We start from the raw sequence: 14,130 nt of genomic DNA on the forward strand, positions 1-14,130 counted from the left end.
GGACGGGGAAAGATGTAAATATTTGTGAAATATTCCACTTGACAAACTGTGTTTGGTTAAACCATTTATTCTTTTATTTTTCAGTCTATAGAAGCATTGATAAATGACTTCAGAAAAAAGAACCAAAAGTATAAGGCAGCTTATGTTTACTTCACTGATTGTAAGTCGCCTTTCCTTTTTGGTGTGGTTTCTTTTACAAAATATTTCCATCCTGTTGTATTTGTCAACTTAAACATGCGCAAGCTTTTGTTTTGAGATGCAGATGGTCTTGATAAGTCAGTACTGATCCATTGGTTAACGTCAGTAGGTGTTGGGACATGTAAAAGGGTGTTTCGTTTTGTAACTGACCCATTGGTGAATAAATCCTACATTGGTATCTGGCAGTTTGTTAATGTCAGCAACATAAGACATAGCCTTGGGGACACAGATCTCAACTTTATATACTATCTCTATGGGTCCAAATAAGGAATCCTGGTGCTCCCTTCCTTTTAATCTGTTATTTCTTGTTTTGATGATATCAAAGAACAAGCAACTACGTTAGACTACTAGCAGATATAATGCATTGTCCTATTTTTCAAATGTGGAAATAGTATGAATTTGTGTGAATGAAACGTCAATGGGCACCACATCAACATGACCACCTGACTAAAACCGTGAACTTGGTTTTCTCACATTTTAACAAAAGTGGCACAGAAAATCTTGAGATAATCCCCCAAAAACCCAACAGTGGCAGTTTTTTTTCTTCAAAACAAATGTTTATGGGATAAGTTTTACGTAGATATGCAAACAAAATGCAGTGGGTAACAGTACATCAGATTTTAAATTAAATTTGTAGGCAGTACTGGAGTGAAGGGTAAGGTCTGTAAATTCAATTTGATTGACCTTAAGTTAATTAATTAACTTTGGGTGATGATTGCGATCTAACGGAAGTAAAATATTATGGATTCTAAATAGTTATGTGCAGGATTTTCATTTACTTTGGCCATCTTATTTTGTTTGAGAGGGAAATATTGATGACCAAATGTTCAGTCCAATGGATTTTCCATTGGATAAACTGAGCTTTACATGGTTAGCTGGGCCTTGTAATGAGTTAACAATAATTTATATTCACTGTCAATATATGTGATTAAATTGTTATGTGATTTGCCTGCTTCTTTAAGTGTTCCGCCTATTCCATCAAAGAAAATGGCTTTCTCTTTCCATTCTCCTGCTGAAATTTCAAAATTGATTTATCTCTTCTATTTCCTGCTGTTTCTTTCATTGACTCTGTGACTGTAAAAAATCTACTAAGTGTCTGCGCAAGAATCGGCTGCTGGTCATTAATTTCCTTCAGTGGAAGCCAGCGTGTGAGGTGAGTTCAGCCAGCAGCCAACACGCTCACTCCGACTTATCATTAAAGACCAAAGACAGATTTCCCTGTGTTAAGGCGGCAGGTTTGCAGGCCAGTTTGTTTCCTGTCTCTTCCTTTCACTGAGAATTTGCTAAAAAGCGTTCCTTGAAAATAAAGGTACGTCTCAACATAATAACTAATGACACCGACCAAGATCCAGCTATTGAGGAAAATGTTGAGATGTTTGTTGATCAATTATATGAGAACTGGTGAAAGTTAAGTTGTCAACGGTCTTGGGGGTATTTTGAGATTCAAAAACTTTCAGGTGACTATTTCCTGACCATGTTTTGGGGAGTTTAGTTACAAACTAGTTGGAAGGTGTCTATTAGAATTGACACCAATTATGTGCTTATCTTGGTATCTTGATGAGCTTGGATCAATAGCCGAAGACTAAGACGTACAGATTTGCAGGTTAATTGGCTTGGTATAAGTGTAAAATTGTTCTTACTGTGTTTATGTGCGTGGATCGCTGGTCGGCGCGGACTTGGTGGGCCGAAGGGCCTGTTTCCGTACTGTATCTATAAACTAAGCTAAACTACTAAGCAGAAATCTCACACTTATGAATGTTTATATCCTGGGCATAAATACCAGTGTGGTGTAACTTGCGTTCCGATGCTCAGTATAAAAACTCTGCCCTTATTTTGTCGTATCATCCAACAGAGCTCTGCACTGGCAGCCTCTCATTACAAATATATTCCTCCTGTTACCTAGTCTCTGTCGATCTCATTGTTTAGTCAAGGGCAGGAGCTTTTGAGGTCCTGAATGGTGCTTGCGACTTTATTTGTATTCACACAAAGGGCGGTGGGTGTATGGAACAAGCTGCCAGAGGGGGTAGTTGAGGCTGGGACTATCCCATCGTTTGAGAAACAGTTATGGGCCTGTCCCACTTACGCGACTTTTTCGGCGAATTCCAAGCACCCCTCATAGGTCGTTGCAGGTCGGCGGAAATTTTCAACATGTTGAAAATTCAGCGACGACCAGAAAGACGCATGTTGCGGGGTGAAGCCTGTATGGTCGTGAGTAGTCACCCAAAGAGTCGTACCTTGTTCTGGTCGCCGCTGGATTTTCAACATGTTGAAAATTTTCGGCGACATGTAACGACCTATGACGGGTGCCGGCAGTCGCCGAAAAAGTCGCGTAAGTGGGACAGGCCCGTTAGACAGGCACATGGAAAGGACAAGTTTGCAGAAATATGGATCAAGCGCAGGAAAGTGGGACTAATGTAGCTGGGACATTGTTGGCCTTGTGTGCCCCGCGAGTTGGGTTGAGGGGCCTGTTTCCACACTGTATTACTCTATGACTTGCCCCTTTTGAAGAAGAAGAAGAATTCTGCCTTTGTTCTGTACTTGCTGCAGCAATGACTGAAACCAAGATGTGTAATTATGGGTCGTCACTTCTTGCTGAAATAACATTTCTTTTTAAATTCTAGATTGTCCTGATAATCTCTTCAGTCAGTTAAAAACGACATGCTCAAAATCCATAAAACGTTGCAAAGAAGTTAACCTATCCTTTCTTTCACACGAATCTCAGGTATTTTTTTTAATGTTCTTTTGATTTAAAAAAAAAAAGTTGTTCAAATATGCACACTCAATAATAATTTTGCTCAGCACACTAAGCTAATGCATTATCACTGTTTGGGTGAAGGTGGTGAAATAACCTTTTTTCCCTCAAGAACATTAGCAAGGTAGGAAGTCTGCAATTTGACTAATGCATTGTAAACCCTCCCTTATAGAGTTTATATTAATGCAAAAACACTTGTTTTGCTCACAATTGATGCACATGCCTTATTTTGTTTTCCATCTACATCTACTTATAAGGTCATAAGTGATAGGAGAAGAATTAGGCCATTTGGCTCATCAAGTCTACTCCACCATTCAATCATGGCTGATTTATCTCTCCCTTGTAAACCCATTCTTCTGCCTTCTCTCCATAACCCCTGACACCCGCACTAATCAAGAATCTATCTATCTCTGCCTTAAAAATATCCATTGCCTCCACAGTTTTCAATGGCAAAGAATTCCACAGATTCACCATCCTCTAACTAAAGAAATCCCCCCTCATCTCCTTCAATGAATGTTCTTTAATTCTGAAGCTATGACCTCTAGTCCTAGACTCTCCCACTAGTGGAAATATCCTCTCCACATCCACTCTATCCAAGCCTTTCACTATTCAGTAAGTTTCAATGAGGTCCCTCCCTCATCCTACTTGGTCAATTTGATTATGCAATTAGAAGCACAAAGCATTCAGAAGAATCAAAACCCAGTGAAGGTGCACTGAAAGATATTCGTCTTTATCTGACTAGTGCTGCATTCAGTGTGTCATATACTTTAAGCCATCCAACCATTCCCTTAAACATAATGGTAATTTTATCATGATATCTGCTTTCTAATGCTCCTCAGTGGATATGCAGAACTGAAATCAATGAACAGTTCCAGTAGCTGACAGTATTGCTACCAATAGAGTCATACAGCGTGGAAACAGGCCCTTCGGCCAAACTTGCCCATGCTGACCAACATGCCCCGCTACATGTCCTAGCTGCCAGCACCTGGCTCATAACCATCTAAACTTATCTCATCCGTGTAGCTGTCTGATTGTCTCTAATATGTTATGATAGAACCTGCCTCAACTACCACCTCTGGCAGCTTGTTCCATATACCCACTATCCTTTGTGTTAAATAAGTTATCCCTCAAGTTCCTATTAAATCTTTCCCCATCACCTTAGATCAATTCCCATACTCTGGGCAAAAGACTGTGCTATCTATCTATTGATAGATCGAATCTATTCCTCTCATTATTTAACACATCTCTTTAAGATCATCCCTCGTCCTCCTGTGCTCCAAGGGATAATAGGATAGATCTCCAATAGGATAGATCTAGTTTTTCTTTGCAGGCAATATAAATAAGAAAGAAAAGTCATCAACCATTCCTCTTAACACTCTAACAAAGACTACCAGGCCTATTTCAAGTAGTTGAAGTGTGAACATTAAGGAAACCTGTTTTGTCTTTTAGGAAACATCCGATCTAGGTGTTTTGTCGCCTGCATTACACAAAGCTGATCTGAAGAGAAAGTATATGGCGCCGAATAGAATCAGAATTATAAGAGTAGTTTCTTTGTAGAAATAGTAGTGGAAGGATCAGTGTTTTGAAACAATTTCAATGAGAACTGCGAAAGTGATTTGGCCTCTCATATGCCAGTAGTTTAGTGAGCAAAAATTAAATTATTATAATTGTATTACTGCACATTGAAGTTTTTGTCAAGCCATATTTTATATCTCTTTCAAGATGAGCTGTACTTGGCTATCAAAGAGCAGGAGTTAAACTATCTTTTCAGCCTCCTTTAATCCTATGATATAAATTGGTGGAAATGAGCATTCACAATGGGACATCTATGACCTTGTGGAACAACAGGACCAGCACTCTATTTCTTTAACACGTGAGATAGATGTAGTGTGAAAAATTAAGAAAGGAGGGAAATAAGAGAAAGGAAAAATAAAGAAAAGGAAGAAAAATAGGATGGAATGGGAAAGGAAAAGCAAAAAAATTATTTTAAAATTTAAATTTATAACATGATCTCTCAAGGGTCTCGACCTGATACGCCACCCATTCCTTCTCCCCAGAAATGCTGCTTGTCCCACTGAGTTACTCCAGCATTTTGTGTCTACATCACATTACTGCCTACAGGTATGAGAACTGCAGAGTGCCAAATTATTCCCTTTCTGGCATTCAAGGTTTAGTGATATTGCAGGAATATATATTATCCTTCGAATGTTACGTTTTTGTGATGTACCAATCTTGACATGTTCCAGCTGTCAACAGTGCAAATCCAGCAACATCATAATAGGCAGTATCATCCCATTTCTGTCCAACAGTAATAGCCCACGCACATTTCTCAACTCGGGTCGTTTTCCTTTCCCTACAGTACACATTGCTGAGTTTTTATATGCCAAAGATTGGCGTACTTGCTGAAGATTAGCCAGTAATGTCTGGCCCGTTGCCTGAGGTTATAATCAGAATTTGTATTTGCTCACACAAATGTTAAAACAGAATTCATCACTGATACCACAGTTTGAATAGTACCCTTTCACTGTTTGCAGGGTGGTATGGGCTCACATGAGGGAAAATGTTCCTGCTTAAATAATATTTTGTATCAGAACCTTTTTTTCAATGTTTACTGTTCAATGTTTGGATGAGGTAGAGTCTCTCATCTTCAATTTGTCAAACAGCAGAACGTGCCTTTATAAGGTGCTTTTAACATGGAATAATGTTCCAGGGTTTTTTGAAGAAGTATTACCACATGAAATCAAAGTACAACAGAAGTTGGTGTTCTGAAACAGAACCAAAAAAATCCTTGAAAACGCAAAGCTGGACAACTGGCATTTTTAGGAGTGTAACAGTTAGCGTTTCATATTAATGAGCTTTTAATTAGAGTCTGCTAAGTGTTATTCATTGATCAAAATAAAGCACCGAGCCACATAAAGCTCAGTGGAAGATAATTGAAGAGCTTAATCAATGAGTAAGCGTATGAGCACCTCAAAGAAGGGAAAAGATAGATAGGTGAAGAGAGTTATCAGAGGATTCAAGAGCTTTGGTTTATCCTCTGCGTTAAATGTCATTTTTGAACTTTATTCTTCCTTCCCAGTTGGTTAGGAGCCATTGTGAATACAGGGCTGCCAACATTGGGTGAGAGTTGAGAGTGAGAAATTGCGAGGGAGCGTAGCGACCGAGGGGAGGAGGGGGGTGTCCCCCCTCCTATGGTAGGGAGCTTTTGCATTTTTCAACTTGAAATTGTGCAATCTGGTGCATACTGCAACTTAACTTACATTTGAATGTAACATTTATGCTTTAATTTGGATTAGGTATGCATAAGGTTAGGCTAAATTACTTTCCTAATTACATTCCACAGTAGAGCCAGGCACTGATTAGCAGATGCTGCACATGAATGATCTTAGTATATTCATGTATGAAAATCAGATTATATTACATGCTGTTGTGCATATATATAGAGAAACAAAAACATAGAAACAAGGCAAGAGGAGTCAGACTTGCATAAATAAATTAATCAACCTTCCCCTTTGACTATAGAAACAAGACGAAAATAATGCCACATATTCAACCGTATATGGTTTAATGAAGTTAAGATATATATGTAAAACATATATATGGAAATAGGCCCTTCAGCCCACCAAGTCCACACCGACCTGCAATCTAACATACATACACCAGTTCCATCCTACATGCCAGGGACAATTTACAGAAGCCAATTAACCTACAAACCTACATTTTTGGATGTGGGAGAAACCGGAATATCTGGAGAAATCGCATGAATGTACAAAATCGCAGGGAGAATGTACAAATTCTGTACAGACAGCACCCGTAGTCAGGATCACATCTGGGTCTGTGGTGCTGCAAGGCAGCAACCCTACTGCTGCACCACCGTGCCACCCCATTAAATTATTTTTTCTGTAATATATTTATTATGGTGTCACTTTAATAAAGATGAACACATGATTCTGATTTCTCCCCTCAGTTGGATAACACACATCTCCAGTCATTGTATTTTATGGCTGGTTTTCAACCTCTTCGGTCTGAAGGTCTCGTCCCGAAACATCAGCCATTCTTTCTCTCCAGAGATGCTGCCTGTTATTCCAGCTTTTTGTGTCTATCTTCAGTTTAAACCAGCATCTGCGGTTCTTTCCTCCACTCTTTGTTAAGGGCCTGTCCCACTGTATGAGTTAATTCAAGAGTTCTTCCGAGTTTTCCCGTGATTCGAAGTCGGACAATGTCCGTAGCGGGTCCGTAGGAGTTTGCGGATGTCTCATAGCAGCTCGTACGAGTAACGGTAGGTACTCGAGAAATCCGGTAAACTGGTGACGTTTTTTCAACACTGAAAAATGTCCATGAGTAAAAATATACTCGCGATGAAAAAAATTGTTACTTTTTACTCGTACGAGCCGCTACAAGACATCTATGAACTCCTACGGACCCACTACGGACATTCTCTGTGTGAGAGTGAGTGTCAGTGTGTGTGTATCAGTGTGTATCAGCGTGTGAGAGTCTATCAGTGTGTGTGAAGGTGTGTGAGTGTATGTGTGAGGGTGTGCCAGTGTGTGTGAGAGTGTGTTAGTGTGTGTCAGTGTGTGTGAGAGTGTGTGCAAGGGTGTGTCAGTATGTATGTGAGAGTGTGCGGATGTGTAAGTGTGGGTGTAAGTGTTTGTGAGAGTCTGTGAGTGTGAGTGTGTGAGAATGTATGTGTGAGAGAGTGTGTGCCAGGGTGTGTGTCAGTGTGTGTTAGGTTGTGTTGGAGAGTGTGTGTCAGTGAAGCGGCGACAACACCCAGAGTGAGCGGGCATTGGAAGACTTGCCGATGTTCGGGGAGCGAGTCCCTCTCCCCCCTCCCCCGGGATTCTTCCCCGCGGCTCCGGAGGCGGCACTTACGCCCCCACTCACCCAGTCCGCTCCTGGCTCCGGGCCGGGGTTAAAACTCCATGGGGTGTGGACAGAGCGGGTGAGCATGAGAAATTTGTGATCAGTGTGAGAATTTCGCAAAATGTGTGATTCTCAGGCTCAATGAGTGAGAGTTGGCAGCCCTGCGGAATATTACTTTTAAGCCTACGACCCTACTCCATTTCCCGAGTCCATAATTTAATAGATGAATGTCACACAGCCTAGTGTGAGTGTGAATGTGTGTATGGGGTGGGCTGGAGATGAGATGGTAACCCATATCACTTCTGATAGCCACTAAATCTAATCTTCAAAAGAAGATAGACACAAAATGCTGGAGTAACTCAGTGGGACAGGCAGCATCTCTGGAGAGAAGAAATGGGCGACGTTTCGGGTCGAGACGCTTCTTCAAAAGAAGGTGGTAGCTGAAGATATAGCTACTGAGGGTGGAGAGACTAAATGTGTAGCTCCCAAGAAATAAGATTTCCAGATCCAGTGATATATTTGGGAAACGTTACAGAGTTAGGGTTGAAGGCCAGAAGCAATTTAAAAACTCCAGGGGGAATTTGTAAATTGAGGCTTACCCTCCCTAGGAGTCACTGCAGGCAGACAAACTCTGGGATAATAGGCAAACACGACATTGTGCCAATTATAATAGATACAGCAGAAAGGAAGCCAGGAAAGCAGGAGAATATTTGTCAAAAAATAGCAAAGGGATCAGTGAGGCTTTGTTTTTTTTGTTTTTTTGTTTTTTTTCGTTTTTTTTCCGTAAATGTTTTTTATTAGATTTTCAAACAAATGTACAATTTACAAGGGAAGATAGAAAGCTCAAACAATTTAAAAAACACTTAAACAAAATTATCAAATTAAAACATTAACATTTTTATCTATAATATATTCAACCTCCTGTGGTGACCAGCATTCACAGAAGGCCTCCACAGTCCCCATGGACACCGCGTGTTCCCTTTCTAGGGACACGAGTGAGGCTTTGTTGGGAGTTGGATTATGACTTGGGCGGCACGGTGATGCAGCGCCAGAAGCCGCGTTTGATCCCGACCACGGGTGCTTGTCTGTACGAAGTTGTACATTCTCACGTGGGTTTTCTCCGAGATCTTCGGTTTCGTCCCACACTCCAAAGACATACCGGTTTGTAGGTTAATTGGCTTGGTATAATTGTAAATTGGCCCTAGTGTGTGCAGGATAGTGTTAATGTGCGGGGATTGCTGGTCGGCGCCGACTCAGTAAGCCGAAGGGCCTGTTTCCGCGCTGTATTTCTAAACTAACCTGAACTAAACTGGTAGAGTAGGAAGACATGATAGTGGTGGTCATGGCAGCAATGCAGAATGGTGTCAAAAGCTCATTCTGGAGTTAAAAATGTCATCAAAGCTGTGAGCGGTTGGATTCTGCCTCAGACCTGTGCCAAGAAAAGAGGTAGAATAAGTGGGTGTGGAATGGCCCCTGTGATGGGAACTGGTTTACACTTGGGTCTTGCTGCATTTGCCTTTTTGCCTTCATTCCCCATTAAACCACAGAGAATAATTGACTTTGCTTCCAGAAATGTAACCCTCCTGGCCATGTGCGATTAGTCTGTGAACAAGACTAGAGAGAGCCCTGACTACAAACTCCTATGAAATACTGACTGATGGAAACCCTGCTCCAGCTTTGGCTTGTGTCAACTGTGAAAGTTTTTCAATATTCCTCAAAAGTCCTTGGTTCCATTTGACCCAGTTCCATTTTGGATTAATCATTCTTCTCCATGTAATCTAATTCATCCTGGATATTGTTCCTTACTGTGGCATTCTCTACCAAACCCTCTCTATATATCCCAGTTCTAGATTAAGCAATCCTCTTTACTCGTTGGACAGTTAACGTGAAGATAAAGAAAGTTATGAAAAGTTTTTTGTCAATAATTTCTGTGGGATCCTCTTTAATTTGTCTCTCGCTATATGGTAATCTATAAAATAAACCACAGAAGCACATGTTTTCTTAACTCCAGTGGAATAGATAAAGTCTAAGAATACTCAAACATTGTCTTTCTAAAGTGCAGTATTTGAATTTGGAACAGGAATTCAGTCTGACTCATGAGGCATTTCTGCCATCAGTAACAAGTTGTACAAGAAATCGGCAAGGCCATATTTGGAGTATTGTGTTAAGTTTGGGTAATGCTGCTATAGGATGCTATTAAGCTGGAAAGAGTGCAAATGGGATTTACGAGGATGTTACCAGGACGAATGCCTGGCCTAAACGGGGATGCTGGGCAGGCTGGGACTTTACTTCTTGGAATGCAGGTGGCTGAGGGGTGATCATGTACAAAATGATGAGGGGAATAGATACAGTGAGTGCACATAGTCTTTTACCCAGAGTAGGGGAATCAAGAACCAGATTACATAAATTTAAGGTGAGAGGGAAAAGGTTTAATAGGAACCTGAGGAAAACCTTTTCGCTCATAGAGTGGTGGGTAAATGGAATAGAAAATAGGTGCAGGAGTAGGCCATTCGGCCCTTCGAGCAGCCAGAGAGGGTATTTCAGGCAGGTATTATAACAACACTTCAAAAATGTTTGGATGGAAATGATGAGAGGTTTCTGCATTCCTCATATTACCAAATATGGCTGTACTTCACACAAAGTAGTGTTTTAGAATATCCTGTAGTTGGACATTTTTTTAATATAAATGTAAAACTTCTTTTTATAATAACGTCCTGCACAACGTGTATGTTAATTATGAAATCTACTTAAAATTTTGCTCAATTAGTGTTGATGGGGAAAAGATTCTCTGGAGGCACCAATTATTTCCAGTAACTGGATTAATAAAGAGAACTCTTTGTTCAATATCCTAGACACATGAGAAAATTGTTCAGTGGGGAACTGGGACACATATCTTAGAGTATAATCAAAATATCTAGCCTGACTGCAATTTGAGTTCTATGTTTGTTCATTCATTTTATTCTTGGTAACAATTCAGCCATTTTTCCAGTTGTTGAATGAATACAAAGGGTTTAGATTTATTGTAGTTTTATTCTTTTAGAAATGCTAAATTCCAATGAGTAGAACGTGTCCTGTATTTCCCCCGAGTCAAACTTGTTGATGTTTATTACTTGTAGAATTCATGCCCACTTGGCATCTTCTTAGCTATTGAGGGAGTGCAGCGTAGGTTTACAAGGTTAATTCCCGGGATGGCGGGACTGTCATATGCTGAGAGAATGGAGCAGCTTGGCTTGTCCACTCTGGGGTTTAGAAGGATGAGAGGGAATCTCATTGAGACATATAAGATTGTTAAGGGTTTGGACACGCTAGAGGCAGGAAACATGTTCCCGATGTTGGGGGAGTCCAGAACCAGGGGCCACAGTTTAAGAATAAGGAGTAAGCCATTTAGAACGGACTCGAGGAAACACTTTTTCTCAGAGAGAGTGGTGAGTCTGTGGAATTCTCTGCCTCAGAGGGTGGTGGAGGCAGGTTCTCTGGATACTTTCAAGAGAGAACTAGATAGGGCTCTTAAAAATAGCGGAGTCAGGGGATATGGGGAGAAGGCAGGAACGGGGTACTGATTTGGGATGATCAGCCTTGGTCACATTGAATGGCGGTGCTGGCTCGAAGGGCCGAATGGCCTATTCCTGCACCTATTATCTATTGTCTATAGCTGGAGCATCCAAACTTGAATTTTAACCCCTTAGTCTTCTACTGCCATGCAAGTGACATCAAACTCAAAGTTAATTTGTTAAAATGTATTTTTTTCTCTCCCCTCCCGCCCCATGTCTTCAACCCAGGTATTCACCTTTGACATTCCCGGTGCATTTTACTCTATTTATAGTCCAGACTCGAAAGATAAAAATGACATTATGGAAATTATGGCGGAGAAAATTGCAACGGTTTGTGCAATTTTGGATGAAAACCCTGGTGTCCGATACAGAAAAGAGCATGGAAATGATTACAGGTCAATTTTGATATTTTTATGCTACTGTTTGAGCTCTTTATTGGACTTGTAAATGAATTGCACTATCAACATTGTGTTACCAAGTTTTTTTGAGTATTGGTGACTGCGTAATGTTTTGTCATGTTTTCACTTTTAATTTTGACCATGAAATCGTTTTACTGCACTTTGTGCCTTTTTTTGTAAACCAGCATCAGTGTTTCCTTGTGTCTACATTTTACAGTAACAACTTCAGTGGTTCAATAGTGATTCATAATCACATGTGCACTGCACAGTGAAATTCTTTTTGCATAGATCACATAGGCACAAGTCGCCATATTCTGGCGCCATTTCCAAAAAAGTCCAAAATCAATGTACTGCATGCGCGCTCAATCATGGGCGGAAATCACTTTTAAAACATGGGGGGGACACAATATCTGCAGCTTCATCAATCGCCCTCTTTCCATCACAAGGTCAAATGTGGTGTGTTTGCTGATGCCTGCACAATGTTGAATGATGTTTACTATTCAGCAAATGACACAGCCTGTATGCAACATCTCGTCAACAACATTCAAGCACAAACTCTTGGGCAGCAAATAGATTGTATGTTTTTTAAAGTCACGGGCAATGGCCATCTGGAGCAAGTGAGATGAACCACCTAAGCTTGACTTACAGTGGAGTTACCACTGTAGAGGACATAGTGTGCACAGTTCCCTGAAAGTGGAATCTCATGTAGATAGGGTGGTAAAGAAAGCTTTTGGTGTGCTGGCCTTTATAAATCAGAGCATTGAGTATAGAAGTTGGGATGTAATGTTAAAATTGTACAAGGCATTGGTGAGGCCAATTCTGGAGTATGGGGTACAATTTTGGTCGCCTAATTATAGGAAGGATGTCAACAAAATAGAGAGAGTACAGAGGAGATTTACTAGAATGTTGCCTGGGTTTCAGCAACTAAGTTACAGAGAAAGGTTGAACAAGTTAGGGCTTTATTCTTTGGAGCGCAGAAGGTTAAGGGGGGACTTGATAGAGGTCTTTAAAATGATGAGAGGGATAGACAGAGTTGACGTGGATAAGCTTTTCCCACTGAGAGTAGGGAAGATTCAAACAAGGGGACATGACTTGAGAATTAAGGGACAGAAGTTTAGGGGTAACATGAGGGGGAACTTCTTTACTCAGAGAGTGGTAGCTGTGTGGAATGAGCTTCCAGGGAAGGTGGTGGAGGCAGGTTCGTTTTTATCATTTAAAAATAAATTGGATAGTTATATGGACGGGAAAGGAATGGAGGGTTATGGTCTGAGCGCAGGTATATGGGACTAGGGGAGAATACGTGTTTGGCACGGACTAGAAGGGTCGAGATGGCCTGTTTCCGTGCTGTAATTGTTATATGGTTTATATGGTTATATAGCAGCAATATCGGTACTGGGTCACCATTGACCAGAAACTCAACTGGACCACCCACTTAATTACTGAGGGTGTAATAGCCCTGTCCCACGGTGCAAGTTCATTCCAAGAGCTCTCCCGAGTTTGCCCAGATTCGAACTCGGATTTACGGTAATGGCCACTTGTCAGTACTCGGGGCTCTCGTGGACATTTTTCAACGTGTTGAAAAATCTTCACGAGTCTTCCCGTGCTTACCTGCCGTTAGCGAGTCTTCCCGAGTACCTGCCGTTAGCGTTACGAGCCGCTAAGAGACGTCCCCGAGCTCCGACATACCCGCTACGCTCATTCTCCGTGCTTACCACGAGTTTGATTTTTTTTAAACTCAGGAGAGCTCTTGGAATGGACTCGCACCGTGGGACAGGGCTATAAGAGTAAAAGCTTCTGGTGAATTCCTTGCCACCTGATGCTGCAAAGCTTTGCCCCCTTTTACAACTCGGGTGTGTGATAAATATTTTCCAAATGCCTGGATGAATGCAGACTCAATAATTCTCAAGAACTCAGGTTATCGAAGAAAAAACATCCTCCTGATTAGCACCTCATCAACCATCCTGAATATTCATTCCCCCCATCACCACCACACAATGGCTGCCATGTGTGTCTTTAACCATATGCTCTGCAGCTTCTCCCACTGCAATCCTCCAACCAACCTCTCGTATATGGGAACACCAGCACTTGCAGATCCCCCTCCAAGTCAAACACCACCATAGCTTTGAAATATAACACTGGTTCTTCATCATTACTGAGTTGAAATCTGGGAGTTGTAAGGTGGGAATATCTCTACCAGAAGGACAGCAGCTCTTCAAGATGGCGGTTCCTTTCCAAGATCAGTTAGGAATGGGCAATACATGCTGGTTTTTGCCACTGAAGCTCAGCTCATTGGGCTACTTCACTCGTATTTGTTCTCTTTTGCAGTCAATTGCTGTGATGTTGACTGCAAAGGAGCTGCAGATGA

General features: G+C 41.2%; 1 protein-coding gene across 1 annotated transcript in view; it reads left to right on the plus strand.

Moving 5' to 3' along the window:
• Positions 1 to 14,130, plus strand: part of stxbp3 (syntaxin binding protein 3) — a 67,881-nt gene that overhangs the window by 26,634 nt on the left and 27,117 nt on the right. Inside the window, exons 5-7 of the mRNA XM_033027962.1 lie at positions 85 to 160; positions 2,820 to 2,920; positions 11,596 to 11,762. Of these exons, the coding sequence (XP_032883853.1) occupies positions 85 to 160; positions 2,820 to 2,920; positions 11,596 to 11,762 (344 nt within the window). The remainder of the gene's footprint in view (positions 1 to 84; positions 161 to 2,819; positions 2,921 to 11,595; positions 11,763 to 14,130) is intronic.

The sequence above is a fragment of the Amblyraja radiata genome, chromosome 10 (genome assembly GCF_010909765.2).
Source record: "Amblyraja radiata isolate CabotCenter1 chromosome 10, sAmbRad1.1.pri, whole genome shotgun sequence".
NCBI classification, from domain to species: domain Eukaryota; kingdom Metazoa; phylum Chordata; class Chondrichthyes; order Rajiformes; family Rajidae; genus Amblyraja; species Amblyraja radiata.